Source organism: Macaca mulatta, chromosome 19 (genome assembly GCF_049350105.2).
Source record: "Macaca mulatta isolate MMU2019108-1 chromosome 19, T2T-MMU8v2.0, whole genome shotgun sequence".
In the NCBI taxonomy this organism is placed as follows: Eukaryota; Metazoa; Chordata; class Mammalia; order Primates; family Cercopithecidae; genus Macaca; species Macaca mulatta.
Window position 1 is genome coordinate 52,898,742 of NC_133424.1, and position 26,193 is coordinate 52,924,934.

General features: G+C 55.0%; 4 protein-coding genes and 1 long non-coding RNA gene across 31 annotated transcripts in view; 3 read left to right on the top strand and 2 right to left on the bottom strand.

Annotated features, from left to right (window-relative positions):
* The first annotated feature begins 5 nt into the window (after positions 1-5).
* Positions 6-10,607, top strand: RPS19 (ribosomal protein S19). 5 transcript variants are annotated; one of them, XM_077983118.1, is made up of 6 exons: positions 6-196; positions 524-594; positions 860-973; positions 8,397-8,580; positions 9,065-9,119; positions 10,542-10,607. In XM_077983118.1, exons 2-6 carry the CDS (start codon positions 524-526, stop codon positions 10,586-10,588), a joined length of 471 nt encoding a protein of 156 aa, XP_077839244.1. In that variant the 5' UTR covers positions 6-196; the 3' UTR covers positions 10,589-10,607. The 5 variants fall into 5 exon arrangements, 4 of the variants coding, with proteins under 4 accessions (XP_077839244.1, XP_028694736.1, XP_077839243.1 ...); XM_028838903.1 differs by having other exon boundaries at positions 860-960; XM_077983117.1 differs by having other exon boundaries at positions 6-40.
* LOC144337555 (uncharacterized) lies at positions 3,984-7,103 on the bottom strand. Its single transcript, XR_013410762.1, has 2 exons — positions 5,461-7,103; positions 3,984-4,883 (listed from the first exon to the last, which is right to left on the bottom strand). It is a non-coding gene; the product is annotated as an uncharacterized LOC144337555 (long non-coding RNA).
* Positions 10,608-17,364: 6,757 nt separating the features above from the next.
* On the top strand, positions 17,365-22,800 carry CD79A (CD79a molecule). Of its 2 annotated transcripts, none has more exons than XM_015124095.3 (5): positions 17,365-17,664; positions 20,100-20,396; positions 20,641-20,759; positions 22,079-22,147; positions 22,274-22,800. In XM_015124095.3, exons 1-5 carry the CDS (start codon positions 17,586-17,588, stop codon positions 22,385-22,387), a joined length of 678 nt encoding a protein of 225 aa, XP_014979581.1. In that variant the 5' UTR covers positions 17,365-17,585; the 3' UTR covers positions 22,388-22,800. The 2 variants fall into 2 exon arrangements, with proteins under 2 accessions (XP_014979581.1, XP_014979582.1); XM_015124096.3 differs by having other exon boundaries at positions 17,409-17,664; positions 20,100-20,282.
* LOC144337091 (uncharacterized) lies at positions 22,424-24,978 on the bottom strand. Its single transcript, XM_077979913.1, has 3 exons — positions 24,947-24,978; positions 23,482-24,739; positions 22,424-23,407 (listed from the first exon to the last, which is right to left on the bottom strand). The coding sequence occupies exons 1-2, from the start codon at positions 24,976-24,978 to the stop codon at positions 23,704-23,706; spliced, it is 1,068 nt and encodes a 355-aa protein (XP_077836039.1). The 3' UTR covers positions 22,424-23,407; positions 23,482-23,703.
* ARHGEF1 (Rho guanine nucleotide exchange factor 1) overlaps positions 24,592-26,193 on the top strand; it is a 47,975-nt gene continuing 46,373 nt past the window's right edge. For 14 of the 22 annotated variants that reach the window (XM_077982940.1, XM_077982943.1, XM_077982948.1 and 11 more), the window contains exon 1: positions 24,592-24,697. The gene's annotated coding sequence lies outside the window, so the exon portion shown is untranslated. Of the gene's footprint in view, positions 25,903-26,193 lie in introns of all 22 variants that reach the window. The other 8 variants (XR_013410704.1, XM_077982949.1, XM_077982936.1 and 5 more) reach the window with 2 other exon arrangements.

Here is a 26,193-nt window from a genome sequence, read left to right on the forward strand (position 1 = left end):
TCGCTCCCTTTCCCCTGGCTGGCAGCGCGGAGGCCGCACGGTAAGCGGGTGCTCCGAGTTGGACCGGGTGCGAGGCGTCAGGGCCGGACGCCGCAGTCTCAGAGCGCGTGCCTGAGGGCCCGGAGGCGCCCGGCGCGGGCCCGTCCCGCCCCCTGGAGCCGCGGCCACGTGCGAGCGGCAGGCCCGGACATGCCCGGTCAGCGCCATCCGGGAACCGAGCGTGGGCCTTGGGGGGCAGCGGCGGGGTGCGTGAGGCGTGCGGAGTCCAAGGGCTGGAGAGTGGGTTCGCGCAGGATCCTCACACGTGGGGGTGGGCTTTGTTAGTACGATCCAAAGCGGCCGTGGACGTCGGTGAGCTCCTTCGGACCCGCAGGAGCTGGGGCCCGGCATTGAGGGGGCTGTGGGAAGTAACGGGGGTAACCCGGTTTAGGATGCCTTGGAGCGAAAGGAGTGGGGTGGGGTCCGGGTCCTTGGCAGTCGTCTCCGCCAGGCTTGTGTTCACATGCTTGACCTTCTCCCGCAGATGCCTGGAGTTACTGTAAAAGACGTGAACCAGCAGGAGTTCGTCAGAGCTCTGGCAGCCTTCCTCAAAAAGTGAGTTTGGGGATTGAGGTTCAAAGCGGGTGGAGGCTATCGCCTTGGCCCTGCCCGTCGGGCCCCAGTGTTTGCCGGTCCTGGCAGGGGAGGCTTGTTTGGGGCCTCCGTGGCTCATTTCAGTATCAGGCCTGGCTTGTGTTCCGGTTCCAGCCTCTCTCTGTACTCTGGACACACCATAGTTGTGTTGAGGGGAGGGCGTTTGAGATATGGGGTAGCTTGTGGAGATGACTGAATCGTGCTTTTCTGGCTGTTTTGGTCTTAGGTCCGGGAAGCTGAAAGTCCCCGAATGGGTCGACACCGTCAAGCTAGCCAAGCACAAAGAGCTTGCTCCCTACGATGAGAACTGGTTCTACACACGAGCTGGTGAGGAACTTGGGTCTTTGGCTGGAGAGTGGGGAACTGGGTGACCCCTGGCACCAACCGTACTTCCCCGTCTCCTCTGTTCTTTCCTGCCCCAGGAGGGAGAGAAACCCTTGGTTGGGTCGTCACTTGCTTTGTGTGATATGACATTCAATAACTTGATGACTCCAAGTTTTTATTACATTCTAAGAGCTTTGTTAGAGGAGGACCTGTGGCTTTGAGCTTCAGGGAAATCCAGAGACAGATGAGTGTTCATATTTTGCTTACAGAAGGTTTAATCCTTCCTATATACATGGAGTCAGACTCCCGTGGGTGTGGGTCCGTCTTTTACATCTGGCTGTGTGACCTTTGGCAAGTTGGTTAACCTGCCTGTGCCTCCACTTTCGCATCCCCAAAATGGGACCAATTATTGTACCAGTATGAGAGTATTGCGAGGATTGAATGAATTTAAAACAGAGTGTTTAGAACGTGTTTGTTGCATAACAGTTATTCAGGAAAAAGTCAGTTATCTTTACTATTGCTCAGACATGGCCTTCTCCATGTCTCGAACAGGTTGTTGCTAACTAAATGGTTGGAGATCTGGTCAGGTCAGTCTTCACTTTAAATCTTGACTTCTGACCTTATGGACACTCTGCGACCTCGTGCCAGCCCCATCTCTTTTCGATCTTCCAGTAACAACACTAGTCCTTGACTAGTGTTAGTTCTCACGTGTCTTGACGTTTCAGTACTCACTAAATCTTAACTGTCAGGAAGACCCAACAGGGTGGGCGGTGGTAGTACTGTGTTATGTCAAGGTGACAGCTTCAGCGCGGACCTCCACTGAGGGGCCTCCACCTCTCCAATCTTAAACCTCTCTCTGTGAAGTGGGGGCTCCATCCTGACCGCGGCTTGTCTCCAGATAGGTGGAAGCAGGGTTTGGAAGCAGGAGTAGGTGAGAAGCAGGGTTTGGAAGTCCTCAATGACCCTGAAGAGTTGGCCTTGGTACAGGTTGCTTGGCCCTTCAGAATATGAAGCATTTTGTAGATCGGTGGTACACTTGTGCCTCAAATGGCCATGCAGCCCAGTCTTTCAGGCCATGGAGAGGGCACAGAGGACCAGCATAACTCAAGCCACGGTCTCTGAGGACTGAAAGATGAACTTGCCGCGGTGGGTAGGGTTGCTGGCATCTCACCTACCCACCGTTCTTTTTAGACAGACGATGGGGCTGATGGAGAGAAGCTGATTTTCCTGGGCGCACAGCAGTGACAAGGCCTGGAAGAGACATATCCCTTCCACCTGTCCCCCCATCTTGCTTTGGCAGTGCCTCAAGGGTCAGTAGGTCAAAGCAGCTTTGGATCTAGGATTAGGAAAAATAATCTCATAGCATTTCTCATTTGCTGGGATGAAGACACATATTTTGCACATACCAAATACCTCCAAAGTAGGACTGTATATGTCTTTCGTACTTTTTTTTTTTTTTTAACCTGGGGAGGGATTAAGACCTTGGATAATAAACATAGTTGCATCTGCTGGTCATGGTAGAGTTGCTGTGGTCGGTTGCAGCCCACAGTGGCCCTGCCTGGAAACTTCAGGCAGGATGTGCATCTTCTGCCTGCCTACTGGTCTCTGTTACTTGGAGTACCCCAAAAGCCCCTTTTTCACCTCACTTGCCCAAGCTGTCCTTGCAGCATAGGATGGTTGTGTGGTAGACCAGAGGCTTATCATGTATATTTTTGTTGGGATATAGCCACCCCCGTGTATTTACATACACAAGGGTAGAATTGTAGTTGTGGCAGAAGCTGTAGCCTACCAAGCCTGAAATATTTCCTACCTGACCCTTTATTATTTATTTTCAGGGACAGGGTCTAGCCCTGTCACCCAGGTTGGAGTGCAGTGGCACAATTATAGCTCACTGCAGCCTCCTGGGCTCAAGTGATCCTCCTGCCCCACCCTCCTATGTAGCTGGGACTATAGGTGCCTACCAGTCACCATGCCTAGCTAATTTTTTTTATTTGTAGAGATGGAGTCTCGGTATGTTGAACTCCCAAGCTCAAGTAGCCCTCCTGCCTCAGCCTCCCAAAGCACCGGGATTACAGGCAAAGTTTACCAGCCTCTATTCTAGAGTTTAACATGTTCCACCCAGTTTGGCAATCAGCTTATACTAGTCATGGGAGTGATCTGTTTTACCAAAGAGGAAGGTGAGGTGCAGACAGGCAAAGTGACTTGCAGCAAGTCACCCTGGGAGGGCTTGGCAGGGCGGCTCTGTCCAAAACTAGGTTCCCTGCTATATTCCCTTTTTTTCTACTCACAGAGTCTGGCTCCGTCAGATTTGAGGCTACAGTGTGCTAAAGCTGTGGCCCTGCTGAGCAGGGCCAAATTATGTAGACCTGTAGGAATGAGTGTGAGGTAGACAGGTCTTAATCCTGGGGTTTAGGGGTAAAGAGGCCCATGGCAGAAGATGGGGCCCTCCTGAGGGTGGTCTGGAAATGGAGCAGAGCTGTAGGGGCAGGGCAAGGTAGAGGAAGAACCGCAAAGACTTGCTCTCACTGGACGTTCAAGGGATGGCCGCCATGGGTCTTTGTGAAGGGGGTGGTGCAGTGTAGCCCTGGGACAGCCTTTTTTGAGAGAGAGTCTTGCTCTGTCACCAGACTAGAGTACAGTGGCGCCGTCTCGGATCACTGCAACCTCTTCCTCCCAGGTTCAAGCAATTCTCCTGCCTCAGCCTCCTAAGTAGCTGGGACTACAGGCGCCCACCACCACACCCAACTAATTTTTGTATTTTTAGTAGAGGCGGGGTTTCACCATGTTGGCCAGGATGCTCTCGATCTCTTGACCTTGTGATCTGCCTGCCTCAGCGTCCCAAAGTGCTGGGATTACAGGCATGAGCTCCCACATCTGTCTGGATAAGCCTCTTGCTGTCTTAATTCTCTGAAGGACCTGCTGAAGATGGGGACGTTTGGTGTCCTGGTGTGCGTCTGAGAGCAGCCACTGAATTGGGATGCCTGAAAATATTTCTTGTAGGTTGGAGGCTGGTCCATCTCTGGCTCCTTCGTGGAGCTGGGCACCCACTTGTGCTGTGATAGTAGAAATAATGAGATCTGGGAGGCATCGCAGAAGTGAGTTAAGAGGTGAATCAAGGTCAGGAAAGTGGTTTCTTACAAGTTCGGCAGAGAAGGGTCAGCTAGGCTGTGCTGGGGGAGGAGTTCTTCCCTGCGTTTGACTCAGTAGGTCGGGATGGGACCACGGTCTGGACTTTGCTGAGCTGTGATGACTCCTGAGACGCTGTGCTTGGTGGTTGCCCCATGCTCAAGTCCAGAGGGACCCTCCCTCTTGGTGTAGCAGGAACACAACTGCTCTCCCTTGACCGTGAACTCACAGTAGAGTGGAGAGGGGCAGCCTCCGTTACAGTTCCAGGTACGGGGTGATTCCTGGACAGGGGTTCCTGAGAGGCGTGGGTTGCCATCCCAAGAATGCACACTGCAGAGGAGCAGAAGGCCTCTAGTGTGAAGGAACTGGAGGAGAACCTATTTGTGACAGCACCTTGCTCGCAATTGGCCCTCATGAGTACCAGCTAGGGTGGCCTGGATTTGTGCAGCTCCACTTCAAAAGGTGATGCTGGAACCTGGGTCTCTAGGGGTTGAGGAAAAAGGTCAGTGTTTTAATAGAACGCAGCATTTCAACTCTTACATTTTCCAATTTGTGAAGTTAATAACCCTCTCCCTTCTAGTGGGTCAGAAAAAAATAATTAGCATGAACTGGGATAGCAAGGGAGGCGCTTGTACTATCTGACCAAGGTTCTCCGTGCTAAAAGGTTTTTATACAGCCTTAAGAAAAATTTAAGCCTCCAATAAAGAACCTAATAGGCCTTTGGGAGGCCGAGGCCGGCGGAGCACTTGAGGTCAGGAGATCAAGACCCTCCTGGACAACATGGTGAAAGCCCATCTCTGCTAAAAATACAAAATTTAGCCGGGTGTGGTGGCAGGTGCCTCTAGCCCCAGCTACTCGGGAGGCTGAGACAGAAGAAGAATTGCTTGAACCCCGGAGGCAGAGGTTGCAGTAAGCCTGAGATCACACCACTGCACTCCAGCCTGGGCAACAGAGCCAGACTCTGTCTCAAAAAAAAAAAAAACCTAATAGGCTTTATGAGAGCTTGTTCTCTGCCAGTCACTATGCTCAAGCTTTAAGTGTCTCCTTTAGTACCACAACACAAACCACCTGGAGGATGGGTGGGTCCTGTGTCCCTCCTGAGGAAGAACAGTGTTAGGATTCAAGCCCCTGTCTGACAGCTCTGGATGCTGGTCCCAACCCAACAAGACTGAGGGTGAGTGTCCCATTTCTGGTGCACAGCTTCTTTGGGCATCTCTGTGTTTAGGAGTGTGTGCCTTACTCTTAAAAAGCAAGATAACGGGCCAGGTGCGGTGGTTCATGCCTGTAATCCCAGCACTTTGGGAGACCAAGGCAGGAAGATCATGAGGTCAGGAGATCGAGACCATCCTGGCTAACGTGGTGAAACCCCATCTCTACTAAAACTACAAAAAAAAAAAAGAAATCAGCCGGGCGTGGTGGCGGGTGCCTGTAGTCCCAGCTACTCAGGAGGCTGAGGCAAGAGAATGATGTGAACCCAGGAGGCGGAACTTGCAGTGAGCCTAGATCATGCCACTGCACTCCAGCCTGGGCAGAGCAAGACTCCGTCTCCAAAAAAAAAAGGCAAGATAACAGGAAAAGCTATTCTGCTTTCCCCAGTCCTGGGTACTGTAGTTCAAATGGGAGAGCAGCTCTCCGCCCAGAGCCCCAGGGCACAGCCAACCAACTATAGGGCCCAGAGGGATGGCAGCAGCTGCTGGGCATTTGAGCTGGTCTGAAAGGGTGGAGGTTTCCAGTGATGTCACTCTGTGGCAGAAAGATTGTGGGGGGTGGCTTATGCCAAGTGAGTCTGTCTATTGGTCCTGGTTATGGGCACTTATTACCAGGCAGTGGCGTAGGGAGTAGGTCCTGGAGTGAGGTGGGGATTTTAAAGTGAGCAGATGCCAGAGGTAGTGAGACAGCAGCAGGGCTGTGCTCTTGGCCCCCAGCAGAGCATGGTTGTACTGTCTCAGCTGGGGATTGGTTCCAGGATGAACCCCAATACCCAAGTCCACAGATGCTCATTCTTAATATAAAATGGTATAATATCAGGGCTGGAGGCCAGGTGCGGTGGCTCAAGCCTATATAACCAGCACTTTGGGAGGCTGAGGTGGGCGGATCACGAGTCCAGGAGATAGAGACCATCCTGGCTAACACGGTGAAATCCCGTCTCTACTAAAAATACAAAAAAATTAGCCAGGCGTGGTGGCAGGCGCCAGCTACTCTGGAGGCTGAGGCAGGAGAATGGCGTGAACCCAGGAGGCGGAGCTTGCAGTGAGCTGAGATGGCACCACTGCACTCCAGCCTGGGCAAGAGAGCGAGACTCCATCTCAAAAAAATGATATCGGGGCCGGCACAGTGACACCTGTAATCCCAGCACTTTGGGAGGCCAAGATGGGCAGATCACTTGACTCCAGGAGTTCAGCCAGAGCAACGTGGCAGAACCGGGTCTCTTCACAAGTTAGCTGCGCGTGGTGGCAGCGCCTGTAGTCCCGACTATTCAGGAGGTCAAAACTGCAGTGAGCTATTATCACTGCACTCCAGCCTGGGTGACAGAATGATGCTCTGTCTCAAAAAAAAAAAAAAAAAGTATAATATTTGCATATATCCTATGTAGATGTTTTACTTTTGAGACAGAATCTCACTCTGTCGCCCAGGCTGGAGTGCAGTGGCATGATCTTGGCTAACTGCAACCTTTGCCTCTCAGGTCCAAGTGATTCTCCTGCCTCGGCCTCCCAAGTAGCTGGGGTTACAGGGGGTGTGCCACCACACCTGGCTAATTTCTTGTAATTTCAGTAGAGATGGGGTTTCACCATGTTGGCCAGGCTGGTCTCGAATTCCTGACCTCAAGTGATTCTCCCGCCTCAGCCTCCCAAAGTGGTGGGATTACAGGCGTGAGCCACTGCGCCTGGCCTGATCCCATATATTTTAAATCATGTGTAGATTACTTATAGATTAATACAGGCCAGACATGGCACACACTTGTAGTCCCAGCTACTTAGGAGGCTGAGGCAAGAGGATTGCTTAAGCCCAGGAGTTCGAGGCTGCAGTGAGCTATGATCACACCATAACACTCCAGCCTGGGTGACAGAATGAGGCCCTTTTTTTTTTTTTATTTAAGAAATAAAAAGCACTAATGCCATGTAAATAATTGTTACACTGTTTTTAATTGTAGTGTTTTTCCCCTGAATATTTTTGATCCACCCTTGGTTGAGTCTGTGGATATGGAGGGCTGGCCATATCTAGACTTGATCTTAGGGCAGGAGGGGGCTGGTAACAAGCGGTGTGCAAGAACCATTTCTGGGCAGGAGCAGCCCACCCCACACAGAATACTGCCTGGCACTTGGCAATTACGGAAGCACCCCCAATTCCCCCCACTTGATCTTTAGAACTAGAGGACAGAAGTCACTTGAGCAGACTCAGACCAACTTGCCTGATCTCTGGGTCCCAGGAACAAACCAGACTGCTCTGAGCTCCAGACCTAGGTAGGACCATGTGGTGGCTGAAATCTGGATGCTTCCTGCATGTGGGCCCCAGTGCCATCACAGTGGCAGGACAGGGCAGTGCCTCCAGAGCTGTGTGACATGGAGCCAGTGAGTACCCTCTGGCGCCTTGGTTTCCGTCTTTAAAGGAGAGTAGCAGTTGACACACCCGTTGAGTCCTCACAGTAACCTCCTGGCCCTCAGGTGAAGCGGGGTGGAGAGATTGAAAAGCACTTGGCACGGGGCCTGGCAGATGTGTGCTCCAGTTAATAGAAGCGTGCAAGCATTTCTGGGGAGGCTGGTGTCTCAACTGGATTTTACAGAGCTTTTTTTGCAGGCAAGGAGGCTGGCTGGGGTGGACCAGGGACTTGCCCAAGCCAGCCTTCCCTGTGTCCGCAGAGGGGCTGGTACACATTCCAAGCTGGGGATATCCAGTGCACGGAGTGTCTGCCCTGCCCTTGTTATCCTGAGCTCTCCAGACTGAGGTGGCCCAGAGAGTGGCCATAGATCCCTTCACTCCTGCTTCTCTGGGGCCCATGGAGATGGTCACAGCTAGGCTCCACCCCTACATAACCTCAGGTTCAATTCAATAGCAGTGCTGCTGGGACAGTAACCACTAAAGAAATTGGTCCTGGAGATGGTGGGAGTGCCCGCCCAGGGTGCAGGGCTGCTTGTCAAGGAAGAACTAGCTGGGGGGTGGGTGAGGAGAGGGAGCTGTCAGTTTCTGGGTGTTAGTGTGTGTTTTCAGTTTCGCTTATAAAACAGTGAGAATTAGCTGTTTATACACAAGGAATTGTTTACTTGAGACCTTGATCAAGACCCTTAACTCAGATCTGTCTCTCACACTACCCCCAGCTTCCACAGCGCGGCACCTGTACCTCCGGGGTGGCGCTGGGGTTGGCTCCATGACCAAGATCTATGGGGGACGTCAGAGAAACGGCGTCATGCCCAGCCACTTCAGCCGAGGCTCCAAGAGTGTGGCTCGTCGGGTCCTCCAAGCCCTGGAGGGGCTGAAAATGGTGGAAAAGGACCAAGATGGGTAAGCAGGGTGGGGAGGGCTACATTGATGGAGCAGCCTTGGGGCCCAGTCATCACTTCCCCAACGAATTGGTCCTGCATAGTCTGCCCAACCCCTCGGGCCTCTCCTATCAGAGGCTGGCAGCAGGGGATTCTGCAGCAAAGCGAACAGCGAGGGGCCTCACCCCGACCTCTCTGGCTGACTAGCCCAGGCTCCAGGAAGGTAATTTAGCGACTGTCTGCTTTCATTAGCCTGCTCGTTAACTTTTCCCAATTGATTTTTCGGGGCTTTTGATCTAATGCTTGCACAAACGACACCCCGTCAGCTCCCAGGGGGGCTCCCACTACTGCCCCCACCTCGTTAGAATGCACCTGACTAAGGCCCTCACTGGGACTTGGCTGGCGGCAGGTGGCTTCTTGAGAAGCCTGGCTCACAACCAGGAGGGAGAGGGCTGAAAACAGGACCTGTGCTCGCGGGGGCCTGCATGACCCTTCCCTCCCCACAGGGGCCGCAAACTGACACCTCAGGGACAGAGAGATCTGGACAGAATCGCCGGACAGGTGAGGCTTACGTTTGGGGCGGGGTTGGGTCCCTTAGTCGCTGCCCAAGCATTTCCAAAGCCCATGCTTTGTCAGACTCCTCCGGAGGGCACTGCCCAAAGACAGGAGAAAGGAGAGTTCTGACTTTCCTGCTGGTGCTGCTTAGAAACTTGGAGGCAGGCTGGCTGCGGTGTCTCACCCCTGTAATCCCAGCACTTTGGGAGGCCGAGGCAGGTGATTTATCTGAGGTCAGGAGTTCAAGACCATTCTGACCAACATGGAGAAACCCCGTCTCTAGTAAAAATACAAAATTAGCCAGACATGATGGCACACGCCTGTAATCCCAGCTACTTGGGAGGCTGAGGCACAAGAATCGCTTGAACCCAGGAGGCGGAGGTTGCGGTGAGCCAAGATCACGCCATTGCTCCCCAGCCTGGGCAACAAGAGCGAAACTCAGTCTCAAAAAAAAAAAAAACTCGGAGGGAACTCCAGCCCAGGTGCCACTGGGCATAGCTGTACCCGCAGATGACTCCCCCTCCCCGGGTCAGCCTGCGCTGTTTCCCCTTAGTCCTCGTGCATACTGAGCATCACATGGGCTGCTTGGGAGAGGTGGAGATAGTGGGGCAGGTTCAGAACCCAGGTCTCCATTCAGATCCTGGCTGGCTGACACCCTGGGGCAGAGCGGCCACACCCCGGTGCCACAGTCTCCTGTCTTGGCCTCCCTGCGGCCAAAATCTACCCTTGGCCGCCTCAAGCATGGTAGTGAGGAGTCAGCGAGCTATAGTACAGCAGGAGTACCCAGAGCCTGGCATGAGCTCAATTCTGTATCACTGACTCAGGCATGCTATGAGCCTTGGAGTATTTTAGTCAGGTGTCACAAAAGAATGGAAGGTGTCAGCTCTCTAGGAGTTGGGGGTGGCCTGGAAGGAGGAGAAGCTCTCCCAGTGGACTCCACTCCGCCACTCCCTTCTCTTTTGAGACAGAATCTTGCTCTGTCGCCCAGGCTGGAGTGCGGTGGCGCGATCTCAGCTCACTGCAACCTCTGCCACCCGGGTTCAGGCAGTTCTCCTGTCTCAGCTTCCCGAGTAGCTGGGACTACAGGCACATGCCACCACACCCAGCTAGTTTTTATATTTTTAGCGGAGAGGGTTTCACCATATTGGTCAGGCTGGTCTTGAACCCTAGACCTCAGGTGATCCACCTGCCTCAGCCTTACAGAGTGCTGGGATTAAAGGTGTGAGCCACTGTGCCCAGCCACTCCCTTGAGACCCAGTTTCCGCGTCTGTGAAATGGGGAAATACCCACAGTGAGAATTAGATGGCATAGATGCATTTGAAACCACAAATCAGGGTGCCCACTTCTGGTGGGTAGTAGGTAGCTGTTACAGAGTGCCCCAGCAGAGACCCCCTTGACTAACTTTTATTCTTCCATCTTTTCCCACAGGTGGCAGCTGCCAACAAGAAGCATTAGAACAAACCATGCTGGATTAATAAATTGCCTCATTCGTAATCCTGGTCTGGGTCTCTTTTTTGAGTCTCTTGCTCTATTGCCCAGGCTGGAGTGCAGTGACGCCATCTCAGCTCACTGCAATATCCGGTTTCTGGGTTCAAGTGATAACTCCTGCCTCAGCCTCCCAAAGTGCTGGGATTACAGGTGTGAGCCACTGCGCCTGGTCTGGTTTGGGTCTTTTGATTTTCTTCAGGGGCATGAGGAAGAGGCGCCTCCTCCCTTCCCTTGGGTGAGAGGGTGCAGGGTGATTGGGTGGCTGTGTACCCGGCAGCCAGTAGGGCCTTCCCAGGTCAAACAGTTCCCATCTGGGTTTGGAGGAAGGACCCAGGGGCCCTTGCGGCTCACTGCCCCCACATCCTGTCTTTGCAATTCTCAGAAAGTGAGAAACGAAAGGATGGCTGTGTAAGCTGTGACCTCAGCTGGGCCTGGGCTGCAGAGGTGGCTTCCGCTGGAGTAAAGCAAGAGGGCCCAGGGTTCATGTTATTCCCTGGAAGGTGGAAAAGGACAGACCACCAGGGAGCCTCCACTGCAAACTGACCTTCGCTGCCTGCACTGGCTGGATGTTCCTTGAGCCTTCACTCTGCATCTGGGCAGTCTTCCAGCCCACTGAGAGTGGCAGTGGTAGGAAGCTGGTGGAAGCGGATCCCTCTGCATCAGTTGAGTTCCTAGGGTGGCCACATGGGGGCTGCCCAACCTTGGCAGTCCTGCACACAAGTAGGATGTGGTCTCCGCCCGTGATTGGGCACCTGGTCAGGCTGGCAGATCCAAATGGTGCCCAGTGGGCAGCTAGCTGTCCAACCCCTGGGGGGGCAAGCCAGGAAAGAACCTCTTAGGGCCCCCTGTGACCAGATGTCCCTCCCAGCTGGGAAGACTAAACTGGTTTGGCCAATACCTCCCAGGATTCCCCTGTCCAAATTATTCCTGGGATCTGACCCATTTCCTGAAAAGGGCCGAGCCTGGGTTTTAAAGTTCAAACTACTTGAGTTTAAATCACAACTCTGCCCCTAATCCCATGTAACCCTGTGCACCTTACTCCCCGCTAAGCCTTCCTCTCGTGTGTAACTCTGCTAACTCCTGAGAGACTGGACAAGATGCCATGGAGAGCCTTGGCTCTGAGTAGCTCTGCTGCTGGACAGTCAGTTGGCAGTCCCCAAATGTAAGGCATAAGAGTTTAAGAAGTATTGGCCTGAGCCGGGCGCGGTGGCTCAAGCCTGTAATCCCAGCACTTTGGGAGGCTGAGACGGGCGGATCATGAGGTCAGGAGATCGAGACCATCCTGGCGAACACGGTGAAACCCCGTCTCTACTAAAAAAATACAAAAAACTAGCCGGGCAAGGTGGCGAGCGCCTGTAGTCCCAGCTACTCAGGAGGCTGAGGCAGGAGAATGGCGTGAACCCGGGAGGCGGAGCTTGCAGTGAGCTGAGATCCGGCCACTGCACTCCAGCCTGGGCGACAGAGGAGACTCCGTCTCAAAAAAAAGTATTGGCCAGGCAGTGGCTCACACCTGTAATCCCAGCACTTTGGGATGCTGCGACGGGCCGATCGCCTGAGGTTGGGAGCTTGAGAACAGCCTGAACAACATAGAGAAACCCTGTCTCTACTAAAAATACAAAATTAGTTGGGCATGGTGGTGCGCGCCTGTAATCCCAGTTACTCAGGAGGCTGAGGCAGGAGAATCGCTTGAACCCTTGAGGCGGAGGTTGCGTTGGGCTGAAATCGTGCAATTGCACCCCAGCCTGGGCAACAAGAGTGAAACTTGTCTCCAAATAAAAAAAAAAATACAAAAAATAAATTAGCTGAGTATGGTGGTGCACGCCTGTAGTCCCAGCTACTCAAGAGGCTGAGGGCAGGAGAATCAATTGAATCTGGGAGGTGGAAGTTGCAGTGAGCAGAGATCACGCCACTGCACTCCAGCCTGGGCAACAGAGCGAAACTCCATTTCAAAAAAAGAAACACAAATGTTAAAAGCATCGTTGTTTACACTCAGCAACTCTGTGAAGTAAGTGCCTAAAAGTGCTTTGGAGGTAGGTAAAGTAAGCCATAGGGTGGGTAGCTTGCCAGATGTCCCACAGCTACAGCCATCGTTTGAACCCAAGCAACGCAGCTGCAGCCTGGACCTAGCCACTCCAGGGCTCTGTGCCTCAGAAAAGAGGCCCAAAGGGTTGCACTGTAGCTGCAGGCCAGTCACTCCTCTTTCTGGGCTCTAGTTTCGTCTTTTGACCATTAAGGATGAAAACATTTCCCAGAATTGACATGAGAACTCAATGCCAAGCGTCCGATTTGCGCAGCAGCGGGCACTGCGCATCCCAGGTAGGTAGGTAGCAGGGTGGAGGTGTCCAGAGCAGGCCTGCAATCCCGCAGCCGCACCGCTCCAGCCACTGGGGGGCAGTCGAGGGCCTAGAAAGAGGCTCAGCCACCTACGGCTCTTGAAGGTGAATTCCTAGGGCTTCCAGGTCTGGAGCCAGGCTTATTCCTGGGAGGGGGTGGTAACGGGGAATTGAAGTGCAGAGGGTCTACTGACCCCAGCAGAACACCTGGGGTCCTGGTCCCCAGGGCTACAGAACTGTCCTAGATACTGTGCCAAATGCACTGCAGAATATTCTTACAGTCTTACCAAGTGGGGGGTTTGTACCCACGTTACAGGAGAATAAACTGAGTTTCAGATGATCAGTCAGTTGGCAGAGCTGAGATGTAAAAGAATCCTGGAATCTTGAGGCCCAGGCTCTTCTGCGTGGGTGGCAATTGCACTTTTTTAAAATTCTGCACTCTAGGAGGCCGAGGTGGGCAGATCATTTGAGGTCAAGAGTTCGAGACCTTGGCCTGGAGCGGTGACTCACACCTGCAATCCCAACACTTGGAGAGGCCGAGGCAGGTGGATCACCTGAGGTCAGAAGTTCGAGACCAGCCTGGCCAACGTGGTGAAACCCGTCTCTACTAAAAAATACAAAAATTAGCCGGGTATAGTGGCAGGTGCCTGTAATCCCAGCTACTTCAGAGGGTGAGGCAGGAGAATCGCTTGAATGCAGGAGGCGGAGGTCACAGAGAGAGTGCACCATCACACTCCAGTCTGGACAACAAGAGTGAAATACCATCTCAAAAAAAAAAGAGTTCGAGACCAGCCTGGCCAACATGGTGAAATCCTGTGTCTATACAAAAAAAAAAAAAAATTGGCTGGGCATGGTGGTGCATACCTGTAATCCCAGCTACTTGGGAGGCTGAGGCAGGAGAACAGCTTGAACCCAGGAGGCAGAAGTTGCAGTGAGCCAAGATTGCACTGCCACTGCACTTCAGCCTGGGCAACACAGCAAGACTCCGTCTCAAAAAAAAAAATCTGAAATACTTCAGGCATGCAAGTATTCAGCATTCAGTATTCATAATGTAACAAAAACCTATGAAGCACCACCCAGTTTAAGTAACACCGGCAGGGCAGGGTGCAGTGCCCATAATCCCAGCACTTCGGGAGGCCAAGCCAGGAGAATCACTTGAGGTTAGGAGTTCCAGGCCAACCTGGGCAACACAGACCCCATCTTTACAAAAAATTTAAAAAATAGTCTGGGCGCAGTGGATCATGCCTGTAATCCCAGCACTTTTGGAGGCCAAGGTGAGCGGATCATGAGATCAGAGATCGAGACCATCCTGGCTAACAAAGTGAAACCCCGTCTCTACTAAAAATACAAAAATCAGCCGAGCGTGGTGGCATGTGCCTGTAGTCCCAGCTACTCAGGAGGCTGAGGCAGGAGAATCGCTTGAACCCGGGAGGCGGAGGTTGCAGTGAGCCAAGATCGTGCCATCGCACTCCAGCCTGGGCTACACAGTGAGACTGTGTCTCAAAAGAAAAAAAAAATCAAAAAAATAGCCGGGCATGGTGGTTGGTGTGCACCTGTAATCCCAGCTACTTGGGAAGCTGAGGCAAGAGAATCACTTGAGCACAGGAGTTTAAGGTTATGATTGTGCCACTGCACACCAGCCTTAGCGACAGAGAGAGGCCCTATCTCTTAAAAAAAAAAAAAAAAAAAAAAAAAAAAAAAAAAAAAAAGGCCGGGGGCGGTGGCTCACGCCTGTAATCCCAGCACTTTGGGAGGCTGAGGCGGGTGGATCGCTAGGTCAGGAGATAGAGACCATCCTGGCTAACACGGTGAAACCCTGTCTCTATTAAAAATACAAAAAATTAGCCGGGCGTGGTGGCGGGCGCCTGTAGTCCCAGCTACTCAGGAGGCTGAGGCAGGAGAATGGCGTAAACCCAGGAGGCGGAGCTTGCAGTGAACCGAGATTGCGCCACTGCACTCCAGCCTGGGCAACAGAGCGAGACTGTCTCAAAAAAAAAAAAAAAAGTGGCCAGCCACAGTGGCTCCCGCTTGTAATCCCAGCACTTTGGGAGGCTGAGGTGGATGGATTACCTGAGGTCAGGAGTTCGAGACCAGCCTGCCCAACATGGTGAAACCCGGTCTCTACAAAATTTAGCCAGGCGTGGTAGTGGCCACCTGTAATCCCAGTTACTCAGGCTGAGGCAGGAGAATCGCTTGAACCCGGGAGGCGGAGGTTGCGGTGAACCAAGATCACACCACTGCACTTTACCCTGGGTGACAGAGTGAGACTCCATCTCAAAAAAAAAAAAAAAAGTAACACAGGAAATAAAACCAAGACAAGCTCTCTGTGTGTCCCTCCCCAGACCCAACCCTGGCGTCCCCCAGAGGTAACCCCTCCCAGGAAATGGGCGTTTGCCACTCCCCTGCACGGGTCTACACCTCTACTACAAACGTGTGTCCCTAAGCAGCGCGTGCCTTTTGAAAACAAGTCAACTGTATCATGCTACAATATTTTTTCTGATGTTTGTGCTGTTTCTGAGACAGCCTTATGACGCCTTCCCCTATTCTGTAGCATTCTGTTGGCTCATTTTGCCACAGTGTATGCACCCATTCTCCCATGAATGGACTTTTCATTTGTTTCTCAATGTTTGCTACCAAAAATCTCCCTGCAATGAATTTATTTTATATATCCCTCGTATGTGTGTGTGAGGGTCCCCTAACTGCTCACAAATATCTCAGCAACTCCGCCCTCCCCACTCAGACCTCATTTCCCTCCTACCAGACATGCTCAAAGGAAACTGGGAGCAACACAAAGACGACTTTGAATCTCTGTTCACCACCCTTAGACTGTATGACACCAGCAAGTAACAACCTCCCCTCTCTGGCCTCAGTTTCCCCATCTGTAAAATGGGGGATGGCCTACCTTGCCCAGTCATGGCAGGTCAATATAAAACAACTTCTGGCTGTGTGCAGTGGCACATGCCTGTAATCCCAGCACTTTGGGAAGCCGAGGCAGGAGGATTGCTTGAGGACAGGAGTTCAAGACCAGCCTGGGCAATATAGCAAGATCCCATCTCTCTAAAAAAAAAAAGAAGAAAAATATATGTTATTATTATTATTATTTGAGATGGAGTTTCACTCTTGTCACCCAGGCTGGAGTGCAATGGTGTGATCTCAGCTCACTGCAACCTCCCCCTCCTGGGTTCAACTGATTCTCCTGCCTCAACCTCCTGAGTAGCTGGGATAACAGGCATGTGCCACTACATCCAGCTAATTTTTTTTTTTTTTTTTTTTTTTTTTTTTTTTTTCTGGAGACGGAGTCTCGCTCTGTCGCCCAGGCTGGAGTGCAGTGGCCGGATCTCGGCTCACTGCAAGCTCCGTCTCCCGGGTTCACGCCATTCTCCTGCCTCAGCCTCCCGAGTAGCTGGGACTACAGGCGCCCGCCACCGCGCCCGGCTAGGTTTTTTTTGTATTTTTTAGTAGAGACGGGGTTTCACTGTGTTAGCCAGGATGGTCTCGATCTCCTGACCTCGTGATCCGCCCGTCTCGGCCTCCCAAAGTGCTGGGATTACAGGCTTGAGCCACCGCGCCCGGCCAATTTTTGTATTTTTAATAGAGATGGGGTTTCACCATGTTGGCCAGGCTGGTCTCAAACTCTTGACTTCAGGTGATTCTCCCACCTCAGCCTCTCAAAGTGACTCTTGCTCCTGCCTGCCTCCGTGAGGCTGTAGACGCCCCTTCTCCTTCGCTGGGCTCCCTACAGCCCCACATTGGCCCAGCTTGGCACAGATACGATTTCTATAGGCATCTTTCCTGGCTCCCCTACCCTCTGCCTCCTCTTCCCTTTCCCTGAGCCCCCTTCCCTCTGCCTGTGCCCTCTCTGCAGCCTCCACATCTCTCCCCACCTCCCGCCACCATACCTGGCCTGAGCGTGAGCCACCATACCTGGCCTGTTTTTTAACAAAGAATTCCAGTAAAGAGCTGATCGTGGCTCTAACTCCTGGAATACCAGAAACACCATCTCATATCACATAATGAGACAGGGAGACATTCTGGTCCTCATCTCACAGATGAAAAATGTCAAGGTTCAAAGGATAAAAGTGCCCACCTAGTCACACGGGTACTCAGCCACAGGTCAGCCTGCCTTATTTATTCTTCATGAGCATTTATAGTGACTAACATTTACTGAGCGCCTACTATGGGCCATTTCTGTGCATGCAACAACCCCTTTTAAGTCCTTGTTTCTAATCAAGAAGCAAGGAAATGGGGTCAGGGAAGGGACAAGGTTTCCCCAAGTCCAGGCAGGGGCAGAGGTCAAGCTCAGAACCATCACCTGCCCACAGCACATGCCCAGGACTCAGGTTCCCTAGGCTTCCTTCCAAAGGCTCAGCAGTGACGAGCCAGCCCTTGAACCAGCCTCTTCCCCCACCCAAGCAGCCACCTCTCAGGGGAATTGTGGCCACCACAGGTGCAGGGAGCAGTTCCTCTCCACTCACAGCCTGAAGCCTACCCGGCAGGGGCTGTCCCCAGGCCCAACAAGTAAAGGGCCCAGCAGCGAGGGCCACTGGAGCCCATCTCCGGGGGGCTGGGCAGGAAGTAGGGTGGGGTTTGGGGTAGGGATCTGGTACCCGGGGACTGCTGCAACTCAAACTAACCAACCCACTAGGAGAAGATGCCTGGGGGTCCAGGAGTCCTCCAAGCTCTGCCTGCCACCATCTTCCTCTTCTTCCTGCTGTCTGCTGCCTACCTGGGTATGTGGCCAAAGGGCAGGAACTGGTGGGAGGTGGGGGAAGATGTGGAGGCTGCAGAGTGGGCACAGGCAGAGGGAAGGGGGCTCAGGGAAAGGGGAAGAGGAGGCAGAGGGTAGGGGAGCCAGGGAAGATGCCTATAGAAATCGTATCTGTGCCAAGCTGGGCCAATGTGGGGCTGGAGGGAGCCCAGTGAAGAAGGGGCGTCCACAGCCTCACGGAGGCAGGCAGGAGCAAGAGTCACCTCCCCCACCTCCTGCTCCCCACAGGCCAAAATAAGGAACTAAAGTTGCTCTTGACTGAGCACGAGGGCTGGGGACAGGAAGGGGACTTGAGGGTAGTAGCATTCAGCGTCTGTCAAGGGGAGAAAAAGCTTTATCTGCCTTAAACCTCAGGTGCCTCTCTGTGTTGGGAGTCCCTTCTGAGCACTGGGGGAACAGATGTCTCATAGATTCCTCCTCACCCGCTCAAGGACAGCTGGCAGGGGCTGTGGCCACGCTAACCCAGGAGTTCAGAGAAGAAGGTTCCCCACCCAAGCGGACACTGGGAGCAAGGATTGGAGCTCACGTCTGAGTCTTAAGCCCATGATGATAAGGGTGCTCGGCCCCTCTCCCCACCTCTTCCTCCTTCTCTCTTCCTCACTTCCCTCCTCCGCCTACCTCCAGAAGAGGGGGCCGGCCATGTGGGAGGCCTGGCTGAGAGCTGGGACTTCCCAGAGGAGCCCAGATTGGACACTGCAGCCAGCCTGAGCAGCCCGGTCTCACTCAGAGACACCCCCAGTCTCCACCCCGCTCTGACCCCCTTCGCTCACCAGCAATCCAGCCCGAGGACTGAACTCACCCCTGAGTTGACACATACAACTTACAGAGAATGAGGGCCAGGCACAGGGTCACAGGCCAGGGCAGGCCACAGACTGGCTCCTCAGCCCAGGCAGGGAGAGGCCAGGGAGCCATGAGTTTGAACCCAGTGCCACTCCTGACTGCCTGGTGATGCTGGCAAACCGCCAGCCCTCCCAGGGCCTCAGCCATCCCTCCTGTAAAATGGGGCTAAGGAGATAACCTACTTCTAGGGTTCTGTGAATGAATACACAAGAAAAAGCGCAAGGTGCAGGGCCTGGCTGAGGCTGGGGTGCAAAAATAGACCGGGAAGGCTGCGGGAGGAGGGGATGCCTGCACTGCTTCTGGAAGGAGCTGTCTGGACAGCGGTCCTCCAGTGCCTTGAACAAACATCCAAAATCCAGAGAGTTCACAGGGCCCAGAGCACAAAGTGGGTATGTGGGAGGGGGGCAAGAGATGGCGCTGCAGAGGTGAGAAGGGCCTCCCAGGGGTCTCACCATCCCAGGGAGTCTCATTCTCCTCCCCCAGGATGTCCTCACCCACCCCAACCAGTTCTGTCCTCTCTCCCTCCCCAGGGGCCTCTTCACTTTCCCGCATCCCCCTCTCCCCAGGATGCATCAGCCCCTGTCAGGGGCTGTCCCTCTCCCCCCCAACCCAGGAGAGTTCTCACCCTCCTCCCCTCCCCACCCAGAATAGTCCTCACCCTCCTCCCCCCCCCACCCAGGAGAGTCCTCACCCTCCTCCCCCCCCCACCCAGGAGAGTTCTCACCCTCCTCCCCTCCCCACCCAGGCATGTCCTCACCCTCCTCCCCCCCAACCCAGGAGAGTTCTCACCCTCCTCCCCTCCCCACCCAGAATAGTCCTCACCCTCCTCCCCCCCACTCAGGAGAGTCCTCACCCTCCTCCCCCCCCACCCAGGAGAGTTCTCACCCTCCTCCCCTCCCCACCCAGAATAGTCCTCACCCTCCTCCCCCCCACCCAGGAGAGTCCTCACCCTCCTCCCCCCCCACCCAGGAGAGTTCTCACCCTCCTCCCCTCCCCACCCAGAATAGTCCTCACCCTCCTCCCCCCCACCCAGGAGAGTCCTCACCCTCCTCCCCTCCCCACCCAGGAGAGTCCTCACCCTCCTCCCCCCCCACCCAGGAGAGTCCTCATCCTCCTCCCCCCCCACCCAGGAGAGTCCTCACCCTCCTCCCCCTCCACCCAGGAGAGTCCTCACCCTCCTCCCCCCCCACCCAGGAGAGTTCTCACCCTCCTCCCCTCCCCACCCAGAATAGTCCTCACCCTCCTCCCCCCCACCCAGGAGAGTCCTCACCCTCCTCCCCCCCACCCAGGAGAGTCCTCACCCTCCTCCCCTCCCCACCCAGGAGAGTCCTCACCCTCCTCCCCCCCCACCCAGGAGAGTCCTCACCCTCCTCCCCCCCCACCCAGGAGAGTCCTCACCCTCCTCCCCCCCCACCCAGGCATGTCCTCACCCTCCTCCCCTCCTCACCCAGGCATGTCCTCACCCTCTTCCCAGGAGTGCTGGAGCTGCAGGGGCCAGGGCTGGGGGCATGTGTCGCCATCCCTAGTCCCTGACCCACCCACCCTGCCTCTCCACAGGTCCTGGGTGCCAGGCCCTGTGGGTAGATGGGGGCCCAACATCATTGATGGTGAGCCTGGGGGAAGAGGCCCACTTCCAATGCCTGCACAATGGCAGCAACGCCAACGTCACCTGGTGGCGCGTCCTCCATGGCAACTACACGTGGCCCCCTCAGTTCGTGGGCAAGGGCCAGGGCTACAATGGTACGCTGACCATCCAGAACGTGAACAAGAGCCACGGGGGCATATACCTGTGCCGGGTCCAGGAGGGCAATAAGCCACACCAGCAGTCCTGCGGCACCTACCTCCGTGTGCGCCGTGAGTGGCCCAGCCCTGGTCCCTACTCCCACTTTCCCACTGGGGACACTCGGTTTCTCTTTGAAGTGGGGATAGAGCCAGTACTTTCATTGTGGGTTTCAAACCGGCTTGGACAGAGGGACTGAAGTTCTCCTCTGCAGAGTCAGGGCTCTGAGGGGTCTGGGGCCTTGCAGGGGGTGGCGGGTCCAGGAGGCTAGGGAGAACAGGAGGTGCCAGGGCTCTGAGCCACACCACCCCCTTGCAGATCCGCCCCCCAGGCCCTTCCTGGACATGGGGGAGGGCACCAAGAACCGAATCATCACAGCCGAGGGCATCATCCTCCTGTTCTGCGCGGTGGTGCCTGGGACGCTGCTGCTGTTCAGGGTGAGCCTCCTCGGACCCCCGAGTCAACCGGGCGAGGGCCTGGACTGAGGGACCCCCCGATGCCCAGGTAGCCCTCTAGAGCCTGAGGTTCCCATCCAAAACTTGGGAGAATGAAAGCACCCACCACATAGGGGCTGCAGAAGTTAAATGAAAGAATATAAAGAAGGGACCTGAACTGGCGCTGGACCCAGGGGGTGTCTTCAATTTAGTTCCCCTCCTGGGCTGTCCTCACGTCCACCTCCCTGCAAAAAGAGTCTCATTCTTCCCCCTAAGAGTGTCCTCACTCTCCTCCTGCCCTCACCCCAGAGTGTGGTTACCCTCCAGGTATAGCCAAGACCAGGGAAGGTGGGGCCTGGGGGTCCTCCCAGAATCTGTGATCTATACCGGCCTCTCCTTAGCCCCCACAGAAAGTGTGACTGTTACTGTTATTATTCATGGAGAATAGTAAGGGAGTGGAGAGTCAAGAAGACGCTAACTTGGGAGGCCGAGGCAAGAGGATCACTTGAGGCCACAAGTTTGAGACCAGTCTGGGCAACACAGCAAGACCCTATCTCTATCAAAAAAAAAAAAAAAAAAAAGTCTTAAAAAAAAGTTAGCCAGGTATGGCTAACCTCTAGTCCCAGCTACTCAGGAGGCTGAGGTGGGAGGATCGCTTGAACCTAGAAGTTCAAGGCTGCAGTGAAATATGATGTTGCCACAGCACTCCAGCCTGGGCAGCTGAGGGAGAAGAAAGAAAGAGAGAAAGAGAGAGGGAGGAAGGGATGGAAGGAAGGAAGGAAGGAAGGAAGGAAGGAAGGAAGGAAGGAAGGAAGGAAGGAGAGAGGGAGGGAGGGAGGGAGGGAGGGAGGGAGGGAAGGAAGGAAGGAAGGAAGGAAGGAAGGAAGGAAGGAAGGAAGGAAGGAAGGAAGGAATGGAAGGAAGGGAAGGAAGGGAAGGAAGGAAGGGAAAGGAAAGGGAAGGGAAGGAGAAGGGAAGGGAGAAAGAGGAAAGAAAAGAAAGAGAGAAAGAGGAAGGAAGGAAGGAAGGAAGGAAGGAAGGAAGGAAGGAAGGAAGGAAGGAAGGAGGGAGGGAGGGAAGGAAGGAAGGAAGGAATGGAAGGAAAGGAAGGAAGGAAGGAAGGAAGGAAGGAAGGAAGGAAGGAAGGAAGGAAGGAAGGAAGGGAAGGACACTGGTTGTAGATTCACAGAGAACTGCTACCAGTATGTGGCCTTGGGGACATCTCTTACCCTTTCTGGAAAAGCACTTCCTGGCATCTAGGAGGGTCTGAAATATTCACCTCCCCCCGCTCACTGAGGCACCCACCCCACACACCCCCACAGAAACGATGGCAGAATGAGAAGCTCGGGTTGGATGCTGGGGATGAATATGAAGACGAAAACCTTTATGAAGTGAGTGAAGGGTGGCAACGGGGGGGGCAGTTGTGTTAGGGGTGGGGGCGTTCCCTCTGGGGGTGGCTGGGGACAGGGACCCCAGGTGTCAGGGTGCTGATGTTCGCTGCCTTGTTTCCACCCCAGGGCCTGAACCTGGACGACTGCTCCATGTATGAGGACATCTCCCGGGGCCTCCAGGGCACCTACCAGGATGTGGGCAGCCTCAACATAGGAGATGTCCAGCTGGAGAAGCCATGACACCCCTACTCCTGCTAGGCTGCCCCTGCCTGCTGTGGACCCAGCTCCAGTGTCTCAGTTCGCTTCCCTGGGACATTCTCCCTTCAGCCCTTCTGGGGGCTTCCTTAGTCATCTTCCCTCGGTGGGGAGTGGGGGGTAATCTCACTCTTCTCCAGGCCAGGCCTCCTTGGACTCCCCCGGGGGTGTCCCACTCTTCTTCCCTCTAAACTGCCCCATCTCCTAACCTAATCCCCCCCTGCTGCCTTTCCCAGGCTCCCCTCACCCCAGTGGGTAATGAGCCCTTAATCACTGCCTCCAGGGGAGCTGATTGTAGCAGCTCCCCTGTCACCCCCTCCTCCATGATCTGTCAGTGTCACCCCCTTCTCCATGATCTGTCAGGGCCACTTAGTAATAATAAATTCTTCCCAACTGCAGACCTTGGAAGGAGTCGTGGATCTTATGGGAACTGCCTCTCCCACCTGCCCCTCAGACCCAGGAGTCCCAGCCCAAGCCACCCCCTACCCACTCCCCACACCTGAAACCAGGCAGCCAGTCTGGGCTGCCTTCCTGGGAGAACAGGATGTCTCTTGGGAAGGTCCCCAGCCCAGCTGAAGGACTGGTTTGGCCCTCTTTGCAAGGCCTCACCCTAGGGTCATGTCCTTAAGCAAGAAGGGGACAAGATCAACATAGGTGTGACTACCAAATTATTTATGCTTTTTTTTGAGATAGAGTCTCACTCTGTCACCCAGGTTGATATGCTCACTGCAACCTCCACCTCCTGGGTTCAAGCAATTCCACCTCAGCCTCCCAAGTAGCTGGGATTATAGGCACCTGCCACCATGCCCAGCTAATTTTTGTATTTTTAGTAGAGGTGGGGTTTCACCATGTTGGCCAGGCAGGTCTTGAACTCCTGACCTCAGGTTATCTGCCCGCCTTAGCCTCCCAAAATGCTGAGATTACAGGCGTGAGCCACTGCGCCTGGCCGCTTTTTTTTTTTTTTTTTTTTCTTTTTTTGAGACAGAGTCTGACTCTGTCGCCCAGGCTGGAGTGCAGTGGCGCAATCTCAGCCCACTTCATCCTCCACCTCTCAAGCTCAAGCGATTCTTGTACCTTAGGCTCCTGAATAGCTGGGATGACAGGCATGTGCCACCACGCCCAGCTAATTTTTTAGTAGTGACAGGGTTTCGCCATGTTGACCAGGCTGGTCTCGAACTCCTGACCTCAAGTGATCCACCACGCTTCGGTCTCCCAAAGTGCTGGGACTACAGGCGTGAGGCACTTTATGCGTATTTAAGCCTTGGAAACACAGGGACTATCTTGTGGGGCTAGTACAGAATTCAGACTGCAGCCTTTTCCCGATGGGTTGACTTACAGAAGGGGTATTCTGGAGGGTCTGTAGTCCTAACTTGGGGAGAGCAGGGAGATCCAGGGGCAACGACAGAGAGGCACAGAGACACGGATTTCCTGAGAAAGGGAGAGGAGAGAGGTTGAGACCCAGAGATTGTGAAGGGGACGAGCAAGTGAAGGAAGAGAGGATGAGACTCTGGGAATCCGGCAGAGAGACAGGGACGTGGAGAGAAAGAGGGACAGAGACAGAGCGAGAAGGAAAAGAAGCAACACAAGGGAGAAGGAGCAACCGAAAAAGGGCACGAAGAGGCCCAGGCACAGCAACAGCTGGGGAAATGACAGAGACTGAGACGGAGATGCAGAAAGGTAACAGAGAGACCCGGAGAGGGTAGAGAAGAGCTCTCGGGGAGAAAGTGATGGAGGGACAGAGGAGAGGTGGAGGCCAAGGAGGGAAAGACCCCAATAGAGAAAGACAGAGGGACAGAGAAGGGGACGCAGACGCAGGCGGGAGCATACCCACAGAAGGAAGGGCGCAAGACCAAGAGAACCACAGACGCGGAAAGCCGGGGAGGTCGTGGCTCGGTGTGGGGCGCACGGGGAGCAGGGCTTGCCTCCCAGCACCTCCGGGGAGGTGACCGCAGCCAGGAGATGCGAGCCCCGCGGAGCCCGCGCCCGGCGGACGGACCGATGGACAAAGCCGGGGAGAGCCCGGGCGCGGCCGGGGCGGGGCCGGTGCCCGCGGGGACCCGGGCGCAGCGGGGAAAGGAGGGGCGGGCAAGCGGCGAGAAGGGGAAGGAAGCGGAGGTGCCGGGCGGGCGCGGGGCGCGGGCAGGAAGCGGGGAGGGGCGGCGGGGCGGGGGCCTCCGGAAAAACGCCCCGACTTCCTGCCCCGCCAGAGCCAGGAAGCGGGAGCCGGGACCCAGGGCCCGGGATTGCCGAGCCCGACCTCGGGCGCCCCGCCGGTCACCTCCGCGCGGACACCAGGTACTCGGTCCCCGGCCCCGCCCGGCTTCCTCCCCTCGGCTGCTGGGGGAAGTGGGGAGGAGGAGGGAGGGGCTGGGGCGCTGCCGCCAGCGGAGGGGCCTCCTTCGGACCCCGCGGAGCCAGCGGCCGCACCTCCTCGGGCCTCAGTTTTCCCATCTGTTAAAGGGAGCAAAGAGGGGAGAACTCACACTTGACGAGTACCCCGTAGGTGGGGACGAACGGTGCGAGGCCGGGGCCAAGGCCTCCCACCTGCTCAGTGGAGGACAGACGATCACTCCCATTGTACGGGTGGGGAAACCGAGGCCCGGGGAGCCAAACCGACTCGTCCCAGGGAACGCACATCATGAGACAGTGTGGAGTTGGGATTTGAACTCGCACGTGCTTTCCGCAAAGCGCCATCCTCCAACCTCCGCATGCTTTAGGGCCACCTAAAAAAGAAAAACAACAATAACAGCGACGAGGGCCGCTGTGAAGCTGAAAGTTGCAGAGTGCATTTGAAAGAGTTTTAGGAAAGCTCTTTTCTAGGTCATTAATTATACCGTGGGAGACAAGTGTAGGGAGAGAGCTGGAGGCCTTCTCCCATTGTACAGATGGGAAGACTGAGGCCTGCAGAGTAGTCATTACTTTTTGCAGATTACACTGCATGTCAAAGGGAAAGATGTGCTGGAACTCCAGACTTTTGCTTTTCCAGTTCCAAAGGAAGGGGGGTGGGGTGGGGGACGGAGGGGATTGATGTACGAGCGTTGGAAATTCAGCGCTAAATTTCCCTAAGTGGGGAGACTAATAGGACGGGGAGCCCCAATCCGCGGTCCGAGTGCTCAGCGCCGGGGTGACTCGGAGATCTCGGATCGAACTCGGGAGGAGTTGCACCCATCTGCACCTCCGGGCGCGGGGCGGGGCCCGGGGAGTGACGGGGGCAGTCGAGATACGGAAACGCCGGCCCTCCAAGACAGGCCAGAGCGGCCCTATCTGGCCTGCGTGGCGCAATGCAGCGCTAGAGCGGCCGGCGGGAGGAGTAGAGTCGTCGGGGCCGGAGCCTGGCAGGAGCCGGGCTAGAGCGGCTGGCAGGAGGAGTGGAGCTGGGCGCAAAGGTGGACTCAGGGCGGCTAGAGCGACGCGGCGGCAGGGGTGGGGAGAGTGCGGAGCCGGCGCGCGGAGGCTTCGATTCCGGTGGCGGTGGTGGCTTTTCTTTCCACCTGGAGCAGGTGAGGGACGCGGTCCCCAGCGGGCGTCAGACCCTGACTCTGCACGTCCTCCCCGGCATCCCTAGCCGTGCACACTGCCACGTCCCCCGTAGGATTTAGGGCCCGCGTAAGACCGGCCACGTCCATGTAAGATTTGGGGCTCGTGTAGACCAGCCACATTCCGTATAGATTACAAAGTCTTTCAGACCCTCCAGGTTCCTGCCAGCGCCCCATGGATAACTGGTTTCTCATAGACGTGGGGTCCTCATAGATAAGGAGCATCCCCTGGAATCCGGGGCTCTACAGACCATG

Bases quoted from the DNA above. Each gene is read 5' to 3' on its own strand.
- CD79A (XM_015124095.3), top strand. From the start codon at position 17,586: ATGCCTGGGGGTCCAGGAGTCCTCCAAGCTCTGCCTGCCACCATCTTC. The intron at 17,665-20,099 runs GTATGTGGCCAA...GCCTCTCCACAG, and splicing joins GCTGTCTGCTGCCTACCTGG to GTCCTGGGTGCCAGGCCCTG. The intron at 20,397-20,640 runs GTGAGTGGCCCA...ACCCCCTTGCAG, and splicing joins CACCTACCTCCGTGTGCGCC to ATCCGCCCCCCAGGCCCTTC.
- LOC144337091 (XM_077979913.1), bottom strand. From the start codon at position 24,978: ATGGGAGTGATCGTCTGTCCTCCACTGAGCAG. The intron at 24,740-24,946 runs GTGGGAGGCCTT...CACTTCCCCCAG, and splicing joins GTCTGTCCTCCACTGAGCAG to CAGCCGAGGGGAGGAAGCCG.
- RPS19 (XM_077983118.1), top strand. From the start codon at position 524: ATGCCTGGAGTTACTGTAAAAGACGTGAACCAGCAGGAGTTCGTCAGA. The intron at 974-8,396 runs GTCTTTGGCTGG...CACTACCCCCAG, and splicing joins CGAGCTGGTGAGGAACTTGG to CTTCCACAGCGCGGCACCTG. The intron at 8,581-9,064 runs GTAAGCAGGGTG...CCCTCCCCACAG, and splicing joins GTGGAAAAGGACCAAGATGG to GGGCCGCAAACTGACACCTC.